The 27,524-nt window shown below is 45.3% G+C and overlaps 1 protein-coding gene across 11 annotated transcripts in view; it reads left to right on the forward strand.

Annotated features, from left to right (window-relative positions):
* Positions 1–27,524, forward strand: part of LOC109645781 (multiple epidermal growth factor-like domains protein 11) — an 87,771-nt gene that overhangs the window by 3,209 nt on the left and 57,038 nt on the right. For 5 of the 11 annotated variants that reach the window (XR_011243371.1, XR_011243376.1, XM_069527893.1 and 2 more), the window contains exons 2-6: positions 10,661–10,826; positions 18,561–18,664; positions 20,028–20,205; positions 20,905–21,006; positions 22,913–23,013. Coding sequence is in view for 9 of the 11 variants with exons in the window: in XM_069527893.1 (XP_069383994.1) it covers positions 10,819–10,826; positions 18,561–18,664; positions 20,028–20,205; positions 20,905–21,006; positions 22,913–23,013 (493 nt within the window). In the remaining 2 variants the exon portion in view is untranslated. Of the gene's footprint in view, positions 1–10,660; positions 10,827–11,327; positions 11,556–18,560; positions 18,665–20,027; positions 20,206–20,904; positions 21,007–22,912; positions 23,014–27,524 lie in introns of those variants that run through there. The other 6 variants (XM_069527901.1, XM_069527931.1, XM_069527903.1 and 3 more) reach the window with 5 other exon arrangements.

A 27,524-nucleotide genomic window follows, 5' to 3' on the forward strand; every position in this document is an offset into this window, starting at 1 on the left:
TATTATTATAATAAGTATGATTGCATATTTACTGAATGAAGCCGTGAACGTCTGACATTAGCTTCGTCTTCATCCCTCGACTCTGAATTGGTCAGTTACTGTCGGTCTGCACGGACCATGATCCTCGGGGGCAGCCGCTGTGTTTCCAGTCTGCTGAACTCTTTCAACTGGGAACGTCCGTGCTCCGTCAGATCAATACGTGTAATCAGTTCTGACTCCGGCTGCTGTCTCTCCAGGGCATGTTGTGTTGGAGGTCCCGTACGTTGAGTTCTCATCAGGCGGATGGAACAAATAACAACTCGGAGGAAGCAGCTTCCTGTTTCAAGGAGGTGGAGGACGTCATCACGGAGTTTAATCTCTCTGTTTGTCGGATATCGCTGCTCGTTTGTGTGCATATGTTTATTTTATCACATCACAAATGGACACGATCATCCAGGCTGTTATTTATGATGCTCCACCGGCTGACAGTGTGTGTGTGTGTGTGTGTGTGTGTGTGTGTGTGTGTGTGTGTGTGTGTGTGTGTGTGTGTGTGTGTGTGTGTGTGTGTGTGTGTGTGGTTATGAATTATGGAGAGAGTGGGTCCAGAGGTTTGAGCTCCGTTCTCTCGCTCTCAGGACGAGACAACGGAAAAACATCATGAAATTCAAAAAGCTCATCAGGCCGAGGTAGAGGCAGAACCCATTAAGGCCAACGGCTCCGAGCGTCTCATTCATCCTGCAACAAAGACGGAGAGGAGAGCAGGCACAACACAACCGGAACAAAGGCAACATGAAGGAGCATTAAGTGGTTCTGCCTGGAGGGGGGGGGGGTGCTGACCATTACAAAACATCATGAGTGTTCTCCTCAGGGCAGATGGAGAAGTAACATTACACAGGAACCAGACAGCAGCTGTGGTACAGAGGCAGAGCGGCAGTTACTGTGTCGATCGCACCAGGGGATCGGACTGTGACGTTTCACAGGTTGAGACACACAAGTGGAGAGAGAGAGAGATACAACATCTGGATCCCTGATTATATCTGCTCTCGTATCCAGATGTGATTGAACCTGAGTACATTGACCCCCCCCCCCCGTCCTTTGAATGATCGGAGCTGATTCTTTACATTCTGACGTCTCGTTCCTCCAGTTTTTAAAATTCAAATCCAAATGCTTTAACCTTGAGAAAAGTTCTGACAAGATTTCAAAGAACAGACGATCGATTGAGATTAATGAGGAAAATAATTGAGCGATGAATCAATAACCGTTAGTTTCAGCTCTGACAGTTTTCACATCAACATGCTTCTCGTCTGGAAACTCACAGTTCGGCTGCTCTGACTCGTCGTCACTGGTTCAAACTCCAGCCGGTGATTTTCAGCATCGTTAGAATGTTGATTCGCGTCTCGGTGAATTGGCTCAGATGTTTTGTCCGTAAACTCAGATTTTCATTTTACAATCATGTCGGCTGTAAAAAAAAAAAAAGCATCAAATCCTCCAAATAATACATTTTCTGAAGCCGTGACACACGTTTGTGATGTTCACATGAAAAATTCATAAAAGACCCTGAACGACCATCGTCCCCATGTTTGGTTTGGTTTCGTGTTTAAAGTGGAAAAACTCGTCCTCGTCCCAGAAACAAAAATGTGTTTAGTGAACAGACGAGAGTGAACTGGGTCAAACTGTTACACATGAGTGTTTCACCCAAACTGAACCAGAGACGCTGCGTGACCTCTGCAGGAGTTCAACCGCCGAGCTTTGAATCCGGAGTCGGTGGGAAACTGATGGTTGAAGCATGGTTCAGGTTTTTTTTTACATTTTCTGAGCCTCTGATCTCGGTAATGAAACTTTATTTAAACAAATAAAAAGAAGTCGACAGACGTGGTTTGGTGCAGAGAGAAGTTAGAGAACTTTGTGTTCATCCTTCCTGGTTTATCTGCACTGAAGCTGTTTGTCGCTGTGTCATTTTCGGACTTTGTAATGACGTCATGATGATGTCTTTAGTCCAACAGGATGTGTTTAACTGTGCGTGATGTCATTCTCTGACGTCATATGATGTCACTGATTATATGACGTCATACGATGGTGAACTCTCCTGATCCATGTGAGCTTTTCATCTCTGTCATTTACGGAGACATATTTAAAAACACATTTTCATTTGCCTTGATTTTTAAATCATCGTTAACGAATGTGATCAGCGCGGTGAACATGGGAACACGCCTCGTTAACTTTGCACAAACACACGGAAGCAGCACTCGTGCAGGATCGTGGATGAACTTCCAACATCGGCTCCTTCTGCAGTTTCACAACTTCAAAAGTTGTGAACTCTGCAGGAATCACAGTCTCTAAAAAAGCCTCAAACGATGACATCAGGGAATTGCTGGGATATATATTTATATTTCCTGGTGGCATCTCCCACCGCTTTCATTAAACACGAGAGCCTGAAGACAAACAATCCGAATCATGATGTTCCTCGTAATAAGTAATGACCCTGCTCCGGGAGACGAGTGGAACAGAATTATAGAAGAGGATGGCTGTACGACACGGAGCCGCAGAGACTAATGCTGCTGCTGCTGCTGCTGCTGATGCTGATGATGATGATGCTGCTGCAGCTGCTGCTGATGATGATGATGATGATGATGATGATGATGCTGCTGCTGCTGCTGCTGCTGCTGCTGCTGCTGCTGATGATGATGATGATGCTGCTGCTGCTGCTGCTGCTGCTGCTGCTGCTGCTGCTGATGATGCTGCTGCCGCTGCCTTCATCCTGTCGGCGTCCCGCTCGTGAGCAGAGCTGCTGGTTCTGGGTCTCTTCTTCAGATGAGGTGCTGGAAGCTCTGACAGCCTCCGTCATGGACGACCCTGAGAGCATTAGAGTGGATTATACCAAGTCCAGCAGAGCGCAGCAGCACTCGCTCATTGTGAAGCGATGCTTCTTCTTCTTCTGTCACTCAACGGTCTCTGTGGGTCAGTTACTGACCCGACTGTGACGGCTGCTAAACAAACGGTGACACTGAGCTGCTCAGCCTCATCTGTCACTAATAAATATTTGGTTTTGATGAAGCCGTGACGGGCGCCGTATTATAAGTTGGTGTTCCTGCCACAGAGTGATGGATTCTGGGAGAAACAGAAGACTCCGTAGAGAGAGAGTGAGTTTTAAAAGTTTCTCTCCGGCCTCTACTCTCGCTTCTGTTTTGTCCCGTCGATAAAGATCTGACCTCCTCCATCATGACACTGATCCCAGGACACAGGGTTAAGGGATAGGATAGAAGAAAGGATTTCTGGGTAATCCTGACCATAATGCCTTGCAATCGAAGATGTTTCAGTAACGAATGGATCAATCGATCAGACGCTTTGTCTCGTGAACTCATGATTATTAGTCCTGAACCCGATTCAACACATGTAAGAATTATTGGTATGATTCACAAAGGCTGAAGTAAACTTTCCTCCACCAACTGTGTGTGTGTGTGTGTGTGTGTGTGTGTGTGTGTGTGTGTGTGTGTGTGTGTGTGTGTGTGTGTGTGTGTGTGGCTCTGAGGAGGATCCAACATGCAGCGGGTCGATGAGGGTCACTGTTGTTTTACACATGTGATCAGAAGCCCTCTCTCAGTTTCATGAATGATTTCTCGTGTGTGACATCACAGACCTCCTCCCTCGCTTCACGTCTGAACCTTATTTCAGCCCAGAATCTGCTGAAGCGTGTTCCAGGTGACCTTCGTTCTGCTAATGAAGGAAAGTGCTGATTGCCGCGTGCTGCTGCGCATTGGAAACACCTTCATGTGCTCTGACGAGAATCTTAAAGCGAATATCTGAAGGAACCTCAGAAATAAATGTGCTTTCTCTTGCTTTAAAGTTAACAGCAGGGCCGCAACAACATACTAATGATGACTGACAATCCTCAGAGGGTCTCCGAGCTGCTGGAGACGTGTGCGTTTAACAAGGAGACGGCTCGTTAACCCCTGATGGTGGTAAAGGCTCAGATTTAGTTCAGGATCAGTTTCCCATGAAGTTAAGACGGAATTTAAGCTTTTGGCTTATTTGGATTTTGTAAAAAGTAAAAATGAAGACGTTCATTAATGTTTGTCAGCGTGAGGAAATGATGGAAACGTGAAAGTATCTTCAGTTTTATCTGCAGGTCTCAACATCTGTAACGTTACCGACTCAGACTGGGATAAAAATCACCTCTGCAGCCGTCAGACTTTTAAAAACCAAACCACGTCCATGTGACAGACGTCTGTCCACTTACAGACCAGTGGACTAAAAGACACGACGCTGTGGACGTCCTTCTATCACGATCATTGTGAACAAGGAGACGTTCTTCAATCAGATCTGGAGAGAATGAAATATTATGATGGTTCATTTTCTGTATTTTGTTCATCTGGTTGAATAGTTTTGACTTTAATACATTAAACATTTTAAATTCACAACAGATCAAATCTTTAGTTTGACGGCAGCTTCAGGCTGTGAGGATAAAACCTCGGTTCCCTCTCCTTCTAAACGCTCTTCATCAAACAGCCAAACCTTTTTAACCTCATTTTAAATCATCCGACTGATGACGAGACAAAGCTGCAGAGTGTCTCCGTCCTCAGTCTCAGGTCCTCTGAAGACCTCAGACTCCAGCGTGTCTCCACAAACCTGCAGCAGCTGAGACACGACATCACTCTGCAGTCAGAGCGTTTCTTTCATTAAACAAATCCCACAATCTACCGGAGCTAAACTCTCGCCGCTCCATCACGGGACGGACTCACCAAGTAACACCCCCCCCCCCCCTCATTTCTGTGACGATCAATTATTAACCAGTTTATCTCAATGACAAGTGGACCGCCCCCGTCGGGGCTGAGTGTGACTTTTTACAAATAGTGCTGATATCACTTCTCGTGCGTGCCAGCTCACCCAGGGGAGTTTACCCAGCAGCTCCTGGCTTAACCCCTCTTACTGTCTGTCGATAGGCCCCGGGGAGCCGCCGCCGCCGTCAGGGGCCAAACTGAGTCTGCAGCACCGTGTGCAGGAGGCAGAGCTCCAGGAGTTTAGACTCCATGTAGCTGCATCGCTGCACTGACATCATTTTACATTAAAATTCACACGGACGTGTTTTCTTTTAATATCAGAACATGGAAAAGTTTTCAAGACGTTTTCAGACGTGAACTCCAGAAGCTGTCCGCAGGATTTGCTGTGTACTTTCTCCAGACGTGTTCACAACACGTTGTCAGTCGTTCAGCTGAGGTCTGGAGCAGCAGGCAGATTCAGGACGTGACGGAGAGATCTTCTTCTTTGTCTTCTTCATGTGTGGATGTGTCATGTGTCAGAAACCTCAGCATCACGCCCACTCGCTCGGTGAATCCTGCAGAGTCTCCTGCTGTCGGACTCATGCGGACGTGATCCAGAGTTCTTACTCTGACAGGAGGAACTCTGGTAAAATGGAGCCTCTCACTCGGTCGTTTAGCTTCCTCACATACAGCCGCTCTGGAGATTGTCAGGAGATGATCCGGAGCTTCAATAGGTATTTGTTTAAATGAGTCTTCAGTGTGATGTCTCTGATCATCATGTCCCATCATGTCCCATCATGTCCCAGGCTCACGTGGTTTCATTCACCTGCAGGAGAAGAACTGCAGCCGAGGTGAAGACTTGAATGTTTCAACTTCAACAATCAGTTCTGAGGAAATTGAAAAGTTCCTGCTGATTATGTCACAATCCACAGACGATGTGTTCGTCCCAAGTTTTGAACCAAATGTTTAATCATCAATTTGCCAGCTGAAAAAATGAGTCTAACCTTTTGTTGCATTGTCCAACACAGTCGCAGCTCCGACACAGTTGACCATTAAAAAACAAAGCTTGTTTCCAGAGGCCTGCAGCAATTACACTCTGAGTGTCACAATCAGTACTCGGAGTAATTTCCTCTTTCCAGTTGTGAAAGTGTTCCAGTCAAACAGCCTTGGGTCTTTGTGTCTGAGCAGCAGAACAAAAACCATAAACCTCTGTCCTACATGTCCCGTCCATATTTCACACTTTTATGTGAGAGTTTAAAAATGTCTGGATGATGATGAGTTACAGTCTTTTTCTCTGACGGCTCTCCAGACAAAATAAAACTTGAGACTAGGACAAGTGTGCTGAAGAGGTGTGTCGTGGTTCCTGCACATTTACAGCACGTGTGCAGAGTCTGATGTGAACATGCTGGACTGTGGTCGTGTCCCTGCTGCAGCGTCTTTGTCCCTGATCCGGTGAAGAGAGGACGAGGAGCCTGTAGAGCAGCAGGAGACGATAGGACACACATCATCACCAAAACATCTGGAATCTCCTCGTCTGTTGACGTCTTCGTCTCCTCTTCTTCGTCCTGAGATATTTGGGTTCTTCCAGTTTCATGTGGACACAGATCTCACCAGAGCAGGAGGAACTTTGCTTCAGCCGGTTTGGTGTGTGCGAGACAGAGCAGCGTGAATTATGCACTGACGGAGCATCGTGGTGTCCGGACTGCTGACGAGGTGTTAGAGGAACTTCAGCACAGGAACTTTTGAACCTTTGCTACAAACTTTTTAACTTTTGCCTTCACAAAAAACCTCTCAGACAAACTAGAGGCTGAAAACATCCCATGTCTCCTCGAATGAAAGTAGTTGTTGAGATAACGTGCCGACAGACAGACGAGCTCCAAACCAATGATTCATCACAGAAAAGATTTCTACGATTAGAACGTGTGAAGTCGTCTGAGCCACACGACACAGATCTGTCTGGTGATTGACGGCAGAATGTTTTCCTCCGTTCTCCTGGTTGGACTTTCCTCCAGTTACGTTTCTGCTCAACATGTTTAGATTCATAAAATGTGACCTCCACGTCGGGTCGTGATGCGTCTGAAGAGTTTTAACAAGTGTTTTCAGTCAAAGTCAAATAGTTCCAGAACAAATGCAGCTCTGCACAGAAAGGATCAGGATCAGGATCCTGATTGAACCTTTTTAAAGCTTCGAGCTTATTCAGCAAAGACTGAGGCTTCAGATCAATGTAAAGGTGGGGGAGGGGCTGACTGACAAATCACACGAGTCGTGTGTGTGTGTGTGTGAGAGAGTGAGAGAGAGAGTGAGTGTGTGAATCCAGTCGTCTTGACGAAGGGAGCGGGACGTTTGGTTTTGTTGACTGAAAACGTCCCGGACCTTCTCGACCAGACGACCTGTTTCTGTGCAGACGGATCATAAATAGATAAATATTCAAATAAGGAAAAAAATATACATCTTAAAAGTTGAGTGTGTCCTCGTTACAGCTTCTGATTGTGTGTTTGTGAGTCCGTAGTTACACACGAGTCTTTACAACATATTGTAAATATTACTCTCTGTTATCCCCCCCCCCCCACCCCCCCACCCCCCCCCCCCCCCATTCATGATGATAGAAAAGCATAAAGTGGGACGCCCACGATTCACAAACCCGTGTGTGTGTGTGTGTGTGTGTGTGTGTGTGTGTGTGTGTGTGAGTGTGTGAGTGAGACTCGGGTCACATCAACTATTTATGCTCTGTCGACCGCAGCCTCATTCAGACATAACATTCAAAGGGAAAGTAACCAGCAGTCATTATACAGCTTGTACTCATTATGCAGTATTGTACATTGATCCTTCCTTCATTTGCAGGACGTGTACTAGTTTGTATATTAATTACTGCTGCGAGAGACGTGGACAGTCTGGAGATTCTTGTACTCGTGGCTCACACTGAGAGCAGGTCGGTTATTAAAGGGATTAAATCTTCTAATCATCGTTGATTTGTGTTTGAACTGGAATCAGCGTGTTGGCAGCAGTTCAGACTTCAGGTTAAGTATCTTTCTACTTCCTGTTCCGAGTCCGTGAAAGAGAACAACGTTCAAAGTAACTAATTATTCCACAAGACGAGCTCAAAGCGGCTCTTCACTGTGATTCTTCAACAAATGTCCTCCGTGACCAAAAACAGATGTTTGGTCACTTTCTCTTGTTGTTGCTCGTTGAGTCGTCTCGGCCCCAGAGTTCGATGCTCTGATATAAAAACATAACGAAGGTCGTTGAGATCATCAGCCGCCGCGTGAGCTCATTCAGCCCAAGTTGTACGCAGCGGGGGGGGTCCTGGGGTCAGACGTGAGCGTTCAGGTGGGGGGGTGCAGCAGAGAGGAGGAAACGTACAGAGGTCAAGTGACAGAAACTCTCATCAACAAAACCTCTCACAACGTCTTCATCAGCGCATCGACGTATAATCGAGTTCAGAACAACATCAGCTCCCACGCACGTCTCAGTAGTAAACAAAGAATCCTCCTGCTTCTGACAGCGTCAGCGAAAACGGAGGATTCATTAACTTCATCAAAGTAGAATTCACGTCAGACTCGTTGTTTCCAGTTAGTTTGGATTGTGCAGGTGTACCTAATAAAGTGGCCAGGGAGTGAGAGTCAGTGGAGCTGACTGCTCATCAAGAAGAGATGTTGAAATGAGATCCTGGTGGTGTCAGCTGATCCTGATCATCCTGATCCTGATGATCCTGATCATCCTGATCCTGATCATCCTGATCCTGATGATCCTGATCCTGATCCTCCTGATCCTGATCCTGATGATCCTGATGATCCTGATGATCCTGATCATCCTGATCATCCTGATCATCCTGATCATCCTGATCCTGATCATCCTGATCCTGATCATAATCCTGATGATCCTGATCCTGATCCTCCTGATGATCCTGATGATCCTGATCCTGATCATCCTGATCCTGATCCTCCTGATCCTGATCCTCCTGATGATCCTGATCATCCTGATCCTGATCATCTTGATGATCCTGATCATCCTGATCATCCTGATCCTGATCATCCTGATGATCATCCTGATGATCCTGATGATGATCCTGATGATGATCCTGATGATGATCCTGATGATGATCCTGATGATGATCCTGATGATCCTGATCATTTTGATGATCCTGATGATCCTGATCCTGGACCATGATCACAACCAGACTTGTTGATAGACAACATGTCTCCTCATCTTCTTCCATCAGTAACTCTTCAGTTCATGTTCCTGCTCCTTCATCTCTATCAGACATGTTTTCATTTATAAACATGAAGTTACAAACTGTTTCTTCTAGTGTAGTAAATCTGTTGTTGTGTTGATGTTGTGTTGATGTTGTTCAGATCAGACTTCCACTGTGTGTAGTCTGGAAACAGCAGAATCTCTCTCTTCTCTGTTTCTCATTGTCGTTGTTTTCGAGTGTTTCTTTGACGTTTTGAAAGATTCTCAGAGAATAACTTGTGGATGAAATCAATCAGACGTGTTTACGGAGCTTCTGTCTGTGAGTGTGTGTAATTGGTGCAGCTTGATTGGACTTAATGGACTGTTGGGTCTTGATGGAGAAATTAACTGTAACGAGGTTTTATATGAGGATAGAATGTGAGGAAGACTCGTTGTGATGAAGAGCAGTGGAGCAGCTTCCAGTGAGAGAACATCTGCAGAATCCACATGTTTGGATGAGTTCAGTGAGACTCTCATTGGTTAGTAGAGAATGAACGATGAGTCATCACGGGAAGATAATGCATCAATCTGCAGCGAGAGAGGAACGAGGAGACCAGCAGCCGTTGATTATATTATATTGAAGGAAACATTGAAGGAGAAGTACAAAGATCATCTGAAGACGGCCTTGGTCACCACGACCTTCACACCACACTCCTTCATTTAGCTGCTGTGGGCCTGAGTCAGATCCTCGAGTTAAAACATCTCCTCGTCCACTTAAACTGTGTTATTGGATTAAACCATGAGCGTCTTCATCTTCCTCCCACATGAGGCCTCACACAGAGCGGGATCCACTCGACGGGCCGCGGGAGAAAAGATGGTCACAGTTGGCGTTTGCTCGAGGGAAGCGTCGCGGGTGAATTCATTTTTGTTCGGCAGCGTTATGGTTCAATGGGACCTTCTGAGGTTCGGTGAATAGTGAACTCCATCGAGGGCACGAAGGCTCACGAGCATAACACGGAGGATTATTTCCAGAATAATTCACACATCGTCCAGCGCTCCGTCTTTATTAAGAGAGAGCAGAGGGACGTAAACCCTGAGACAACATACATCCTGAAGCGCCGCCGCCTTTCAGACGGAGCTCGGCTCGATTGGTGGTTAAATGTCGAGCTGCCGTCAGTTTATGTTGTTGACCGGAGTTAATGTGAACAAATGTCGCTGCTCCAGTTTCTAAACCTTTCAGCTTCCTTCTCTGTGGGACACGTCTTCCTCCGCCCACAGTGAACATCCTGCAGAACGTCCTGAATGTTCAGGGACACGTCCTGTCTCTAATATAACACTCGGGGTCTTTGAGATGAGACCTGTCTCTTATTTAAGAGATGCTGCTGTTTTCTGTAGCGTAGCATGTTTACATGGATGATGGATGACTCGCCCACCGCCCTCATCAGACCCGGCGGTCCTGCGAGGCACAAATGCTTTCTCAGCTCCCTCCTGCACACGGAGTTCCTCCTAAAAACGCTATTAGCTCATTGTCCTTGATACGAAGAGGGAGCTGCAAAACAAGACAAGCTCCGGTTTTCCTGAGGCTAATTATACATTAAGTTCAAGTTAAATGGCCCCGAGAGCCAAAGACATTACAGACAAGGAGGGGGGGGGGCAGTCTGCCTCTAAAAAGACTCTCATGTTAAATCTTGAAATATAGATTCTTTTCTCTCTCACTCTAAATCTCCGGCTTGTGTTTGTCTCTTGTGTTTAAGCCTCAGAGAAAGAAAGTGAGCCAGCAGTTTTCTGATTCAGCTCAGAAGTTGTAAACACGCTGAGGAGTGAAGGTCGTAGATAACAGACGGCCGAGGTTACTGTGGATGAACGCTGATGCAACGTTGTGATGCGGGAGGACTGACGCCGTCGTTTCATCATGTGGAGGTAGAACCCAGCATCAACACCAGAGAGAGAGAGAGAGAGAGTCTATCAGCTGGTGCTTCCACGGACATGTTGATATCGTGTTCATCTGTAACTTTGATTTCCCAAAATAAGCAAATCATGAATTCGTTTTCTCAATTCAAGCTCTAAATCTTTAACTTCCTTTATATTAAAATTACATTTCTTATCATAAGGGTTTAATAACGACATCTTGGGAATCACTGAAAAATATATTTATCTCAAGATATATCAGTATTACGTTTTTTTACTCCGTAATATTTGTTTCTGCATTGACCCCGAAGAAATCCATTACTGCCCGAGTGCTTCTCCATGATTTAGATTTTCTTGATCTTTTATTTTTCTACATTTCCTCCAAATTTTCTCCAAAGTGGGCGACAAGATGGCGGCGCACGTGTCTGGAGTATTGTGGCTCAATGTTTGTGGAGCCGTGACGTTAGAAGCATCACATGATGTTCACATGATCTGCTGTTCTGTGGTGTTTTCTGACTTCTTCTCCCTGTGGAGCCTGATTCTCCAGGAGCCTGATTCTCCAGGAGCCTGATTCTCCAGCAGCCTGATTCTCCAGCAGCCTGATTCTCCAGGAGCCTGATTCTCCAGGAGCCTGATTCTCCAGGAGCCTGATTCTCCAGGAGCCTGATTCTCCAGGAGCCTGATTCTCCAGCAGCCTGATTCTCCAGCAGCCTGATTCTCCAGGAGCCGATTCTGGACTTCGTATGTGATCGTTGAGAAACCTTCTGTTTTATTCGTGGGATTTGTTGACGATAATGAAATGTCTGCAGAGGCTGATCCTTTAAGTCACTGGGCTCATTATAGATTCTGCAGCAGCGTTCGTTATTTTTATTACGTCCTCGCTTCCTGATCTGAGCGGAGATTTCTGTTCTTCAACCTTATTGCACGTTTAATAAAAAGCTAATATCTAAAAACCTTGTGCAGGCAAATGCAGGAACGTCTTAATCAAGAAAAGTAGCACATCTCAAAGATAGAAGGGACTAAAGTGATCCATTTATTGACGAGGTTCCATGACCATCAATACCCTCCCTCCATCCTCGCCGCCCCCGCCTCCCCCGCCTCCCCCGCTCCCATAGGTGACCATTGATCAGAGATGAAGGGTGAATGGGCGGATTAGGGTGATTTCACAGATTGGTGCTTTGCCAATCGAGCGAAGCTGTTAAAGACAGAGAGAGAGAGAGAGGGAGGGAGAGAGAGGGAGGGAGGGAGTCTCGGGGGGGTCACTGGGGTCACAGTCCACCAGCTCCGCCATTATAATAACAGCTGCTGGTGTTTCTGAACTGGAGCCATGGACTGCAGTGCTGATGAGTCAGCCCGCGTACAGCTGAAGTGAAAACTTAACGACAGCGTTGATTATCAAAATTGCGCTCTTACTGAAATTACTCTAGAAGAAAATAATGGCTGCCCGCTGAAGGTCACCGCCTCGCTCCGAGACGCCGCGGGTCTGTTGGGAAATCGTGTTTTAAAGGATTATTCTTATTCTGTTCATCTGGGTTGATAATGTTAATTAGTGTTAGGACAGTGAAATGTTTTCCAGCTCTAATCTGCAGAGAACATCACGTTCCTCGGGACGGCTCGTCGCTGCAGCTCCTCTCGTCAGCCTCTGTCTCAAACTCTTGATCTTCGCTCCTGTCTCTTTAAGACGGTTCTCTGCAGATGGAGATGTTAAAACTATTTAAACACTCGCAACACGTGTGTCACACGCGGGCGTCCGTCTACGTTTACATGTTCTTCTACGTTTTGTTGGGCCTGGGCTTCGTCAGGGGGCGTGTCAGACTGTAACGTTGGGCGTAATTGTAAAGTAATGTGACGTCATGATGAAGACGATTCAGTGTTTTCTGTGCTGGAGAGACACGTTTCTATGTCTTACTTTACTGAACGTTTACACACACAAAGACCTTTATTTGATTCGTTTGCATAAATGGATTTATTTTAAAAAGGAGATTTATTTTGTTCTTAGTTTCATTTTGATTCTCGTTTCTGTATTTTTTACAAGTTCAGTAGAGTTAAAAAGAATAATCCCTCATCTCTTCATTTCCTTTAACTGCTCATTCTCACACTATTGTCCACAGCAGCTTCGTGACTTCGTCTCCTGTGGAGCTTCGTCTCCTGTGGAGCTTCGTCTCCTGTGGAGCTTCGTCTCCTGTGGAGCTTCGTCTCCTGTGGAGCTTCGTCTCCTGTGGACCAGCTCCTCTACTCATTTCAAATGAGGAGCAGTTTGTTGGTCGGTGTTTGACGCACCGACTCGTTCACCTGCGTCAGCTGCAGTGAGCTGTTCGCTGCTGTGCCTTCAGCTCCGAGTTCAGATTAGCAAACGTCCCCCGGAGACCGGAGCAGATCGACTGGTGTCTTCCTGGTGTCAGCAGAGCTGTAACTCTCCACCACAGAGCAGCCGAGTGTCGACCACAGGGGAGCGTCCTCTGGTCAATGAAGCTCTCGTATTAAAACTCCGGGCGAAGCCGGAGCCTCGTCTCCTCCTGTGGTTGCGAATCAGCGAGTTGTTGGTGGCTGGTGTGAGGATGAACCTGGGATCGACGTGGTTAATTAAACTGTGGGGGGGAAGTGACCTTTGCTTAGCATTCATTACAGGAAGCAGCCCATGGGATGGATATTTCCTTTGTGTCGTGCAGTCGCTGCTTTAAGGGAACGATGTTTGTTCGTCTGTATTGAGTCGAGTAAATGAACCTGGGGCCTGTCTCCATGCAGCGACTCTATTTTCTTCATTACACTCGTTTCTGCTTCTCTAGAGCCGGCGTGAGGCACAAAGAGCGGAGAAACACGAGGAGCTTCACAAACTTTAAGTTTAATAAAAACTTCACTGTCATTAAAACAAGCTGCGTGACGTTAGCAAATTATCTTTCAATCAGACGGAGCCGTCGGTATTTTCCATCTGATCCGGTGACGATGTGCGATCTGACCGATCACGTGTGAATATCGTAGATAGTGGAAATTACGTCAGTTCACTTTGTCTTCGTACGTTAGAGTAAATCCTGGTTTGATTGATTTTGAAACTTCTCACCACGACGGCTTTTCTCCACCGTGTGTGTGAAGCAGATGAGTTGTGAGGACTCGGCCGGGGCACGAGTGGATTTTTGGGAAAAGTCATTTTCACGATGTGCTCAGGTTTCATGGGCGTCACACGATAAGAAAACGTTGCCTCTTGTGTTGTCGGCGTTTCATTTTGTTAATAGAAAGTAGATTTTGTCCCGTGGGGCCGGTTCTGTTACAGGAGGAACTCACGCCTCTTTCACAACCGACCGGATTTCTGAGACTTTTTCTCATTGAAATAAAATAATAATTTGTATAAACAGTTACAGCAACAACGAGACTTTAATATTCCACCACAAAGTGTTTGGCTTTGATTCCTTTGATTAATTTGTTGCAGCTTGAGTGACTCACTGTGAGTTCACTTGTGGCCAACGCAGCTGAGTGAACATGTCGGAGGCAGAGACGAGACGGCTCCGCAAAGCAATTTCAGAAATGTCATTTTTTCACATGAGGTGGATCATTATCGTGATTATTAGATGGTTTCCACTTGTGAACATCTGAATAAAAGAGCACCAGACAAAATGTTCATCATGTTCACTGAAAGGTTAAAAAACAAAACAAAAGAAACAAGAGTCAGAGTTTAATTATCAGAAAGATCTGCTTCATCTTTTACAGATTTAATATCGTTTTCATGAATCTTCTGTCGATAACAACATAAAAACAAGATTCAGGTAAATTCAAGTTAAAGTGACGTGGTGACATCGAACAACGTCTAATTTTACCGCTGCTTAAAATACATGACACTCAAGTAGAAGTAAAATTATAATAATAAAACTAGACGGAAATAAAAATGGAACATTTTAAAAACAGTTAAAACCGTAGAAGCAGCACAGAGACAGTTACTCAGATGTTCCCTGGTGAGAAGAAGTCCACTCTCGCCCGCTCATACAGCTGAGGATTGATGTTTGAAAGTCACAGCAGGCGTCCATCGACTGTGTGCAACAGTGTAAAGAGACATACATCAACTGGCTTCTGTAGAAGTGGGAACAGAATAATTACAGCAGCATCAGGTGGAGGTGTATAAACTCGTGTGTTGCCAGGTGACAACAGGATTCGCTCAGTGGACCCTGAGCTGCACAAAGTCTCTGTTCTAGATTCGGCCTCACGTGTGTCAGCTCCAGATAATCTCAAATCTTCTGGAGAGGCTGAGAATGTCTGAGTCAGTCGCTCTGGACGTTCTCTGACGCTCCTCCCTGATCGAAACGTGTGTCATGTGTGTGTGTCTGGATCACTCACTAATCACTGTGCGGCGAGTTTGTCCTTTTCAAACCCTTTGTAGTAGTAATAGTAAAGCACGGCTTCGTGAAGCGTTAATCCCAGCATGCACCTGTCGTGGTCACCGGGTGGTGCATCACATCACCAGCTCCCTCTCTGCTGCCGCTCTTTCATGACGACGTGACCTTTACCGACATCAGTAATCTGTAAAAATACTCAAGCACAGAACAACTTATGAGAAAGAATGAACTCCAGCTCAGAGGGTCGGGGCCACGGTGAAGAACAAGAGATCTCAAGAGTGAAGTCATGATAGATATGAATTTAGTAACTAACCCTGAAGGAGAACTGCTGCTCTCTTTAGTTTCTCTCCGTCTGAAAGAATCTGTTGGTGGAGAAACTGAAAGTTCTTAGAACAGATGTGACAGATGCTCACGTGGCGCTGATGAGACAAAACATTGAGGATTCTGTTATTTATAAAAACTGAACAAGAAGCTGCAGATTGAACAGAGAGACTGAGGAGAATGAAACTGTGAGGATTCTCTTTTCATATATATATATATTATATTTCCTCTAAGTGTCCCTGATAGATATGAGTTGTTTGTGCGTCAGCAGCAGAATCCCTCCTCTGTCGCTCCTCCTGAAGTTTCTACTTTTATTAAAGTTCCATATCTAGAATAACGTTCTCTCGGGGCTGTCACACGCCGCGCCGCCTCGCAGTGATTTGTGATCGTGAGCTTTCTAAAACAGAAAACAAACAGTGGAGCGTTCTGATAACTCACCACAACAACGACGGGACATTAATTAAACCTGAGAAGAACCAGAACGTTTTTTATCTGGTGTGACTGACACAGTAATTACATCTCTACTCTCACAGAGCGTCTCTCACACACAGATATATAAGGTCTCATTTACTAATGGAGGAACCTCTTTTGTCCTCAGATACAATTCTGAGCAGTGACATGAATTAATCTTTTTTATCTCCAGTTAAACCTCCGCCGAGGCCAAACAGTCCCACACGTCTGTCTCACGCTCTTCATGGAAAAATAAATGTCTGATAACGTGAAACATAAATGTCAGATAGTTTTACTTCACTCCCGACACCATCTGTTGGAAAAGTGATTTAAAAGAAGAACATTCAGTGAATTCCTCCTGGACTCACGTCTCTTCTGTCCACTCAGTTAAAAACATCAGCTCCAGAAAAACTCTGCATTTAAGACCAGAGGGGAGACGATCACGCAGGAGCCACGAATCCATATTTTATATTTCCTTTATTTACTGAATCAGTCTCATTGAGACGAAGAGACAAAGAGACAAAGAGACGGAGAGACGAAGAGACAAAGAGACAAAGAGACGGAGACACCTGAGAACAAAGAAACAGTCACCAAAACAAAATAAAAAATATAATTACAAGAATCTTAGAAAACATCAGATAAAGAAAGTTTAAAAACTTTAAACATAGTTTATTGATTGTTCTTCATTCCATTAAAAACTGTTTACCTGAGATCTGTTGGTGTCTGAGGGAGGTTAAATACTGCATCGTGTACTGTACTCACTGTACTCACTCTACTCACTGTACTTACTGTACTGTAGTTACTGTACTTACTGTACTCACTGTACTTACTGTAGTTACTGTACTTACTGTACTTACTGTACTCACTGCACTCACTATACATACTGTAGTTACTGTACTCACTGTACTCACTCTAGTTACTGTACTCACTGTACTTACTGTACTTACTCTACTGTAGTTACTGTACTTACTGTACTTACTGTACTGTAGTTACTCTAGTTAGTGTAGTTACTGTACATACTGTACTTACTGTACTCACTCTAGTTACTGTACTTACTCTAGTTACTGTAGTTAGTGTAGTTTATGTACATACTGTACTGTAGTTACTCTACTTACTCTAGTTACTGTACATACTGTACTCACTGTAGTTACTCTACTTACTCTAGTTACTGTACATACTGTACTCACTGTAGTTACTCTAGTTACTGTAGTAACTCTAGTCACTTGTGGTTTTACCGTCGGTGGCTCTGTTTCTCTTTGGGACGTGTCAGATTCCTGCTGAGGATGAAAGTTTCTTTCTGTGTCTTGTGACAAGAGATGTTTGAAGTGACAGAAGAAGCTGAAGTCATCGAGTCCGTGTCGTATCACGTCAGCTCCATCAGTGTGTGTGTGGAACATCAGCTCCATCAGTGTGTGTGTGGAACGTCAGCTCCATCAGTGTGTGTGTGGAACGTCAGCTCCATCAGTGTGTGTGTGGAACGTCAGCTCCATCAGTGTGTGTGTGGATCGTCAGCTCCATCAGTGTGTGTGTGGAACATCAGCTCCATCAGTGTGTGTGTGGAACGTCAGCTCCATCAGTGTGTGTGTGGAACACCAGCTCCATCAGTGTGTGTGTGGAACGTCAGCTCCATCAGTGTGTGTGTGGAACGTCAGCTCCATCAGTGTGTGTGTGGAACACCAGCTCCATCAGTGTGTGTGTGGTGTGTGTGTGGAACGTCAGCTCCATCAGTGTGTGTGTGGAACGTCAGCTCCATCAGTGTGTGTGTGGAACATCATCTCCATCAGTGTGTGTGTGGATCGTCAGCTCCATCAGTGTGTGTGTGGAACATCATCAGTGTGTGTGTGGAACGTCAGCTCCATCAGTGTGTGTGTGGAACATCATCAGTGTGTGTGTGGAACGTCAGCTCCATCAGTGTGTGTGTGGAACGTCAGCTCTTCTCTGCACAGCGACGTGGAGACGTTGGTTAAATATCGTTGGACGAACAGTATCTGTGTTTTTATTGATTCACTGTCGCTGTGAGTTGCTGCTCATGAGAAACGGCTTCATGTGAACGCAGCCTGCACGTGCACAGAGGCCGTGTGGTCCCGCGTCACGTGCACACGTTACAGGTTGTGTTCTTTTTTTACTTTGCGTGAAGCGCGGTGATAAAATATGGCAGAGCTCAGGTAAAAGTGAACGTTTGATGAATTATCTCCCGGTTTAATCCTGAGGAAAATCAGATGGAAGCTTCCACCTGTTTGTGCTGAAGTGAATTAATTAGAAGAAGGTGATTCTTCAGTTTTTGTGTCCTCAGGTGCGTCCGACTAAAATGTGATGATGACGACGAAACAGAAAACTAAAGTATCTGCCTTAAAAAACGTCTCGACTTCACTGGATCAATGCAAAGGAAAAAAAACGTGTTTTAATCTTTTTATTTCACACACGTCGATGAAACTCTGTTCTAGATGTTCTAGATGTTCTATATGTTCTAGATGTTCTATATGTTCTAGATGTTCTAGATGTTCTATATGTTCTAGATGTTCTAGATGTTCTATATGTTCTAGATGTTCACCCTCTGTTTCAAACAAGGGTTGACATGTACATGTTATACATGTGTATGATGTTTATATATATATATGTTATACATGTTCCTCCTCTGTGTTTTTATTAACAGGTTTCCTGACGTCCAGCTTCACACTCGTCGTTTCTTTAAGTGGATTTTTCTTCTGATCCAGTTTGACGTCAGATTCAAAGTGGTCCCACGTCTTTCTGCTCAAGGTAAAGTACAGTTTGTGTTTTTAACCTTCACTGAGTGTTAATCATCATTTTGACTTTATGAGTTGTTTATTTCAAACGTACGATCGGACGGAGGCGGATTCTTCACCAACGTCTGCAGCCTCGGCCTGTGTGGCTCCTCGCGGCTCCTCGCGGCTCCTCATGACTCCTCGCGGCTCCTCGTATTCCAGCTAATGAGAACATGCCACCGCTCGTCCCCCAGCATCATGTCACTCCTTCAGGGGACGGTGTGGGAGGGAGAGTTTGGCTCGTACCACCTCTGTCACTCAGGGGTTTATTCATCATCACCGGGATCCTGCAGAACTTGTCAGCGTGCGCTCGGCTCGACGGCGTGAAGAATAGTTTGTTCTGTCGAGTCTTCTGTCGCCGCTGTCCCACAGCCTCCGTCCACAACACTGAAACATCCAGGCTGCAAACATGTCCTCCGTGGAGACGTCAGGCTGAAGACAGTCGGTTAAATTCTGCCCCTCGTGTCGCAGCCTTGGATATTTTGCAGATGAGATTCGTCAGTTCTGTCCGTCGGAGTAAAAAGCCTGACAGCCGGGGTTCAGGCTCTTATTGTTGTGGTGGATGTTTATGTGAAGCAGAAGGATTCTTGTGGAGATGAGATCGGTTGTGTCAGAAACATTGAGTTCAGTGGTTTCGTTGTGCTGCAGATAAAATAACGGGTTCACCCACAAACACCAGTTTCTTTCATTCCAGCTCGTTCACATTGAAGACATCTCCATATTCAGCCTGTTCGTCTCCACGTTGCTTTTGAATTTGTGACGGAGACAGAACCTGCCGATGGTTTAATTTCTGCTTCAGATGTGTTTTCATCAGAGACGGACTCTGTCCCTCTGCTGCGACGCACATTCATCTTATTAACACGTCTCTGCTGCTAAAGGGAATTCATCAAATTCATTTCTTTTATTGTTTTATGTGAAATACAATTTTTCCTTTTTCTAATTTAAATGTATTGAAATAAAATGTATTTTTTACAGAAACCTGTAAATGTAATATTAATCATCATATTATGTACTTTTTTTATTTCCTATCCTTATTTAATATTGGACTTTCACCTGATCTTGTGCTTCCCTCTAAGTTTAACTTACATCAGCTCAAAATCATAAATATTGGAAACCACTGATTCATTCTGTATGAAAAACAAAAGTCTCGATGATGAAAGCAGCCGTGCAGTAGAAACCACATGTGCAGAAAATGTGTTGACTTTAAAAGTGACAAACTATAAATAACGTAGTATAAAGTAAGAAAAGTACGAATGGATTGTGTTTTAGTTTCTCTAAACGTCCCGTCAGGTTTTTATTTGTCATTATTCTTCTCTGACTCATGAACCCATCACCAGAACCTCACAAACCTCAGATCCTCAGCGTCTGTGTTTCCCTGAAGGTCGCCGTGACGAGGACGATGGCGCCCGCCGGTGTTTCCGCCCGGGCGCTGCTGTGGCTCAACCTGTTCGGCTTCATCTCCGTGGCGTCGTCCCTCAACCCGGACGACCCCAACGTGTGCAGCCACTGGGAGAGGTCAGTTTCTGTCTCTGGTATTCAAAGTGAAATAATTCAGCTCAAACTCTGCGGTGAACTAATGGAGTCCCCGCCGCAAATCAAGACCGAGGGGTTTGCCAATAATCAAAAGTGAAAAGGGAAAAAGGTTTAACTCCTGAGGGGACGTTCTGCAGCTGTAAATCCACAGCGATGCTGATGTGACGGCTTGATTGGCTTCAGCACTCGACGCCGAGTAAAAGCACGGCGTCATTTCTTCTGAGGTGCTGTGATCGATGATCTCTGTGTAATCAGTGGATGTGTGTTTCTATCTCTGATGATTATTACAGTTTCCACTTCTCTAGAGGTTAGAGTGTGTTCAGTAACCACACACACACACACTCACACGTGTTGTGACAGGAGAATCAAATCAGCAGAAATCAAAGGTTGAGTCGTCTCATGACTTTGGAAAATCCTGGAAGTTTGTAGGGAAATAAAATCAGCTCAGAAAGAATTGATCCCTGCGTCGTGTCCCAGCTTCACATCCTGTGATCGATACTTCTCATCCTGATGATTTGTTTTTAAAAGTAAACGCTATCGATTTGGTGTCTTCGTGAGAAAAGTTTACCTGTGAGAAATGTTCCGTCCTTCTGGAGAGAGTGAAATCACTTTATTGTTCTTTATCTGACGAGAAGCAAATGAAAGTGAACGCTGCTCGTCGGTGTGTTTCTGTCTCTGCAGCTACGCTGTGACTGTGCAGGAGTCGTACGCTCATCCCTTCGACCAGGTCTACTACACCCGCTGCACCGACATCCTCAACTGGTTCAAATGCACCAGACACAGGTAAAACCACTGAGATGAGTTTGTTTAACGAGCAGATGTGAGCTTTTCTTTCTCAGTGGAACCTCCTCCTCCTCCTCCTCCTCTTCCTCCTCCTCCTCCTCCTCCTCTTCCTCCTCCTCTTCCTCCTCCTCCTCCTCCTCCTCTTCCTCCTCCTCCTCCTCCTCCTCCTCCTCCTCTTCCTCCTCCTCTTCCTCCTCCTCCTCCTCTTCCTCCTCCTCTTCCTCCTCCTCCTCTTCCTCCTCCTCTTCCTCCTCCTCCTCCTCCTCCTCTTCCTCCTCCTCCTCCTCCTCCTCCTCCTCCTCCTCCTCTTCCTCCTCCTCCTCCTCCTCCTCTTCCTCCTCCTCCTCCTCTTCCTCCTCCTCTTCCTCCTCCTCCTCCTCTTCCTCCTCCTCTTCCTCCTCCTCCTCTTCCTCCTCCTCTTCCTCCTCCTCCTCCTCCTCCTCTTCCTCCTCCTCCTCCTCCTCCTCCTCCTCTTCCTCCTCCTCTTCCTCCTCCTCCTCCTCCTCCACTCTGATTGATAACGTCCCAAAGTGAATTCTAATGTTCTGCAGTGTGACGTCATCCAGGTCCAAGAACACAACCCGTGACTTCACACGCGTCGAGTTAACAACAGCACTCGATGGTGAAAGACAAACTTTGTTCCTCGTCATAATTCATCGGTTTCACTGCAGCGTCCTGAAAATCACAAGTTACGAATAAACGACCAGATAGAATCAGACACAGAGACTGAAATGTTGTTGTGACTGTTCGACAACTGGAGAAACATCAGATACAGATTCATGTTTATATATTTTCTGGACGAGAGCAATGATTGTGTTGTTTGAAAATCTGTCACAAAGTCCTGGTTGTCGCCCAGAAGGTGATTTTTAGAGGATGATTCTCCGTCTGTAGGTCGCTGCCGATATGAATTCTCAGGATTCACTCGTTGTTTTGAAAGTTTGAACCAGATGTCATGTTCCTATATATATATGATTAATAATCCATGATCGTGCTGATCTTTTGAATTCTCTGGTGTCGTGAGTCGGACTTCAGATTGAGACAGTATCTGTGAAGCTGACGGTCGGAGGCAGTCGGCCTCTGGTGTCTACTCCCTAACTCCGGCAGTTCAGCCTGATGTGGTCATTTTGATGAGCGACTGTCGGCGTATCGGCTTTAATGACCCCATTAAGCTTTATAGCCACCAGTTTAGCTCCTCCAGCTAAGAGCTGAGTCATTGATCTTAAACTGAAATGTCAGAAAACATCGGCGTCCTTGAACGAGTGGGAGAAACTATCCTAAACGTTTAAGTGGTGCTTGTCTTCTCGAGGTGGAGCGGCGTGAGCAAACCTTCACGGTGGAGTGTTGGCACATTGTCAGGTATTCAGGTCACGTGTCTGCTGACGTGGACATCAATGATATCGAGTTTTGTTTTTCAATCATTTGCATGAAGGAAAGAAACGGAGTAAATAAAGATGGACGACGAATTGAAGAGATGAAGCCAAAACGTCTCCGATATGAACGTCTCGATGTCCTGCTGATATATGCATTGGACCAATCGGGAGTCAGGGTCAGCTGTCAATCATGACGTCTCCGCCCTGTTTTTATGTCATCAATAACTAATTAAACCAAACTGATGAGAACGAGCTGAAACGACAGAAACATCTTTGACAAACATTTAATATGTATTAATTAATATGTATTGTTTAGTTTGGTCCACGTCCCATCTGCTAACATGGAGGAGGCAGCTTAGAACCTATACTGCAGCCGGACACTAGGGGGAGATTAAAATGCTTTGGCTTCACTAGTGGGAGCCGTCGTGGCGTCCATCTTTATTTACAGTCTGTGGTTCGTCAATTTAAAGGAAGTTTACATTACAACCAACTGTGTGTGTGTGTGTGTGTGTGTGTGTGTGTGTGTGTGTGTGTAGGATCAGCTACAAGACGGCCTACAGACGAGGTGTGAGGACCATGTACAGACGACGCTCTCAGTGCTGCCCAGGATTCTTTGAGAGCGGAGACCTCTGTGTCCGTAAGTTGGGTTTCAACAATTTGATTTTACACGAATATAGAATTAAGCCAATCAGGGTCAGTTATAGGTAGACGACGCCCACCTAGGTGATGACGAGATGCTCGAGTCCCTAAATTACAACACGAACAAACACACGAAGCTTCAGACTCAGAGAGGAAACGTCCCGAGTGGGAGTCAGACTCTTTCTTTCTTTACAACCACTCTGTCAGTTTAGTTAAATATTCGATTTTCGAGCTGATTGAAGAAACTGAACAAACAGCATCAACGATCAGATACGACGATGATTTAAAAACCAAGATAAACGACGTGTTTTTCCTCCTGACTGAAGGAAAACGTCCCTCTTCTCGCTCTCGTCTCGTCTCTTGCGCTCTTTTAAAAGTAAACACATGTTGGGTTTGATCGCCGCGCTGTGTCCTCTCACACGGACCTTTTCTCCAGGATATGAAATATTCCGTCCTCGTGTTTTCCACCGTTGATCAAAACAATCATTTTCCTGTCATCTGCATTGTGATGTTCAAACCTTTTTCTCCTGACACACACACACACACACACACACACACAGAGGATCCCGGCTGGTTAAAATTGCAGAGCATCTCGTGTGGAGCAGCGATTCAATCTCTGTCGTTATCTTTTCACTTGCACCAGGCAGTTATCTGTATCTGCTGTGAGAGCCGTTAAAAGTCCGATCAATCCGTCTCTGTTACAAAGTCGATGCATTTCGGCTCAAACTTTGACCAAAGAGCTGAAAACCGACAAACACAGACGGCAAAAAGAGGAAAAAGCTCCCGAACACGACCTCAGAGAAGCTGCACAGAACTAATACCAGAGATCTGCAGTGTTCTTACGTCCACGAGACTCCATGTCCCTGTGTTGTTGTACTTTTGTCTTCCTGTGAACGTCTCTGACCCGAGGAGCAGAATCTCTTGGTAGAGATTTATTTCCTGACGGATCTTTGGCTGCAGAATTTACTCACTGAAACGTTAAAAAAAAAAAAATTCTCAGGCCAATATATTTTATTTTGAAGCTTCTGGTGATTTTCCAGTGAAAGAAAATAAAAGCGTCGGACTGAACGGATGAAAGAACAGATGTTTGACACAGACGTGTTTATTAAACTTTTGTCTCTCAGCTCCAGTGGTGGAGGACGTCCTCAGACATTTGACTTATTTCTGGAGTAAAAGTACGAGTAAACAGAAAAGTAGTAAAAGTACCACTTTACTTTTTGAGTTGAATTTAAATCAGTACTTGGTTTTAAAGGTCCAGTGTGTCAGGTTTATGTGAGAGTTGTTGTTAGAGACTGAGTATAGTTTGTTTCCTCGTTTGTGCTCTAAAGTTTTTACCGTCCCTGCAGACAGATGGAACTCTTACTCTTACTCGTCTTTAATTCTGAAGTCTTTGTGCTCGTCTCTCAGAATCCGTCGCACGTGAGAGTGATGAATGAATTCTGTGGGAAATGCTGAAGGAAAGTAAAAACTAAATCCACGGGTTTGTCCTTTAATTCAGATCAGCTTTAATGAGTTCTTCCCTCATGCTCATCACGTTCTTTCACCGAGTTATGGATCCGGGAAAACTTTTAATCTTTTAATCAAGGAGTTTTTTTCACTGATTTCTCAGAAAACAAATCGTGGATCTTGATAAAAGATACCGTTTAGAGGACTGACTTTAATTTGTAATTTGGTGCAGATCCAAATCGAAGTCAGATTGTAGGGAATCTAACTGTGGTTGGTTCTCGGTGCAGCTCTGAGCTCAGATGCTCTCGTGGACTCAGATGAACACATCAGTGTGAACGCTCCTCAGAGGAAAATCTTTTTTTAAGCGGTGACTCAGTTTGTCTCCTCCGTCCGTCGACCTGTGAACAAACACGTGAAGATAAAACAGTGAAAGATTAAACCTGTCAGGAACAAAATCTTATCACACGTGAGAGAAAAATCTCTCCCTGCTCCGTCTTTATCTGGGACCGATTCTCTCCTCGATCAGGCGAGAGAAATCAATTATCCACTCTAGATGGTAAATTCTATAGAGCCGCGTTGCCTTTTCTTATTGTACACAGGAGGTGGATGGGTTTTCCTGGGGGGTGCGGAGGGTAGAGAGGGTGTGCATTGTGCGTCTTTATTCAACATCTGCTTGTAAACAACTTTATTAAATTCCCCCGGGGGGCGGAGACACACTCCATTGTGCCTCACAGAGGCCTTCACGCTCCCATCGGCTGAGTAGTCTGAGCGCTGGAGGCGAACGATGAGACGACGGCCGCCTGCTCCGCTCAGGCTAACGGCCTCGGACGGGTCTTTGTTGTGTGATACGCACAGCTTGAGATAAATAAAAGGTTTCCTGTCCTGGAGAGCGAGCGAGGGGGGAGGGAGGGAGGGAGGGAGGCTGCTAATCTAATCAGAGGGCTTCCCTCTCTCTGTTTCCTGTGATATCTCAGACTCCATTTTTCATTTCCTGCTCCTCAGTATTCTCTCCGTGTTCAACCTGTAGAACATGTTTGCTGCTTCGTTAAACTCGAGGGACCCGCCCTCCATCGATCGTCTGCTCGGGCTCATGGTTGAATCCGTTTTCTGTTCGTCTCTGGACGTTCTCTCTCGTCACAACGATTTCTCCTCCGCTCGTCTGCATCTTTCATCTTCATCTTCTCTCATCCTGTGATTGGTCCAAACTGTCCAACAAAGTGTTTTCACTCTGGTTCAGTTTGATCCAGACCCAGAACTCTTCTGGTCTGAAGAACCTGTTCACACCTGAAGTTCAGCTTCAGTCTGAGTCTGAAACAAACCAGGTGTGAACGAGTCCTGAGACTAAATCAGCAGCTGCTGATCAAAAATACGACTTTAAAACCAATTATATCATATAATTCATATTTTGTTTAATTCTCAGAGAAAGTTGTTCGTGGGCGACTGATGGAAAATGCATGTTACTGCACCAAGTTAGATTCTGTTCAGAAAGTTTATTTCGTATTCAGTCACTTCCCTGATTTATATTCAGCAGATTTATTCTTCAGAAAATCTAAACTTCTTTCTCTGTTTGTAACAAGAACTATTTCTCTGGGTGTTGTGATCAGTTGATGACATCAGTGGACAAAGACGTCAGGTGTGGACATTCAGTGGCTGTTTGTTGCTCTTCTGTCTTCTCTCACTCTTCTGTCTTCTCTCGCTCTTCTGTCTTCTCTCACCCTTCTGTCTTCTCTCGCTCTTCTGTCTTCTCTCACCCTTCTGTCTTCTCTAACTCTTCTGTCTTCTCTAACTCTTCTGTCTTCTCTCGCTCTTCTGTCTTCTCTAACTCTTCTGTCTTCTCTATCTCTTCTGTCTTCTCTCGCTCTTCTGTCTTCTCTCACTCTTCTGTCTTCTCTTGCTCTTCTGTCTTCTCTATCTCTTCTGTCTTCTCTCGCTCTTCTGTCTTCTCTCACTCTTCTGTCTTCTCTCGCTCTTCTGTCCTCTCTCGCTCTTCTGTCTTCTCTATCTCTTCTGTCTTCTCTCGCTCTTCTGTCTGCTCTCGCTCTTCTGTCTGCTCTAACTCTTCTGTCTGCTCTCGCTCTTCTGTCTTCTCTCGCTCTTCTGTCTGCTCTCGCTCTTCTGTCTGCTCTCGCTCTTCCAGCCCATCAGGAGCTTGAAGGGCACTAAAGACTACTTGAGCATGCTGAGACAATGGCTGGAATTAGGTAGTGATTATTTAATTTGATATCTATGAATCTCGCTGCAGCCGGTGCTGATGTAATCCTCCTTGTAGCCGTTTGTGCTCCGATCCGCAGGATGAAAGGATTAAGCTCCTGTTAAATGATTTATCAACTCTCCGTCAGGATTACAGGAGCACGTGTCTCGGGTTCTTATTAAAATCTGAGCCAGAGTTTTATCTCTCTCTCTTTCTCTGCTGGACACAAAGGTCCCGACCAGACGTTTATGAGGAAGTGTGTGTTCTGGCTTTATTCTTTTTAATGACGGCAGGAAGCAGTTTTCCTTCTGCACACGTTCTCCCTCTTAATCCTCAGTGAAGACGCAAAACAAGGAGCTTGTGGCTGTTGTTTGAAAAACTCAAAGTTTAAACCTGCAGTTTGAATGTCTTCAGAGCAGTTACAGATAAAATGATAATTAGCTTGTGAAAGGCCTTTTATTTTGAAATAAACTGTTTCAGACCTGCACTGAGGTCTGACGTGTTCCTGACGTGTTCCTGACGTGTTCCTGACGTGTTGAGGACAAATGTCTGAGTCAGTGTCTCTGGACTTGTTCTGGATCTTCTCCTGCAGCCTCTAGTAAAACATCTGTAAAACATCAGAGTGAGTCCATGTGAGGAAACATCTGGAACCTTCTCAGTGAGCGAGTGGGCGTGTCTCTGAGGTTTCTAACACGTGACGGACGTGAAACTGAAGAACACAAATGTCTCAGGATGAAGAGGAGCCGTACACGTAGAAGACGAAGACGTCCACTTGGAAAGACGAGGAGGTTCCAGATGTTTAGGTGATGAGGGCCGACGCCGTGTGGACGAGCTGTAAACAACAACACTGATCTTTACACAGTTTAGACGCC

This window comes from Paralichthys olivaceus, chromosome 1 (genome assembly GCF_024713975.1).
Source record: "Paralichthys olivaceus isolate ysfri-2021 chromosome 1, ASM2471397v2, whole genome shotgun sequence".
Taxonomy (NCBI): Eukaryota; Metazoa; Chordata; class Actinopteri; order Pleuronectiformes; family Paralichthyidae; genus Paralichthys; species Paralichthys olivaceus.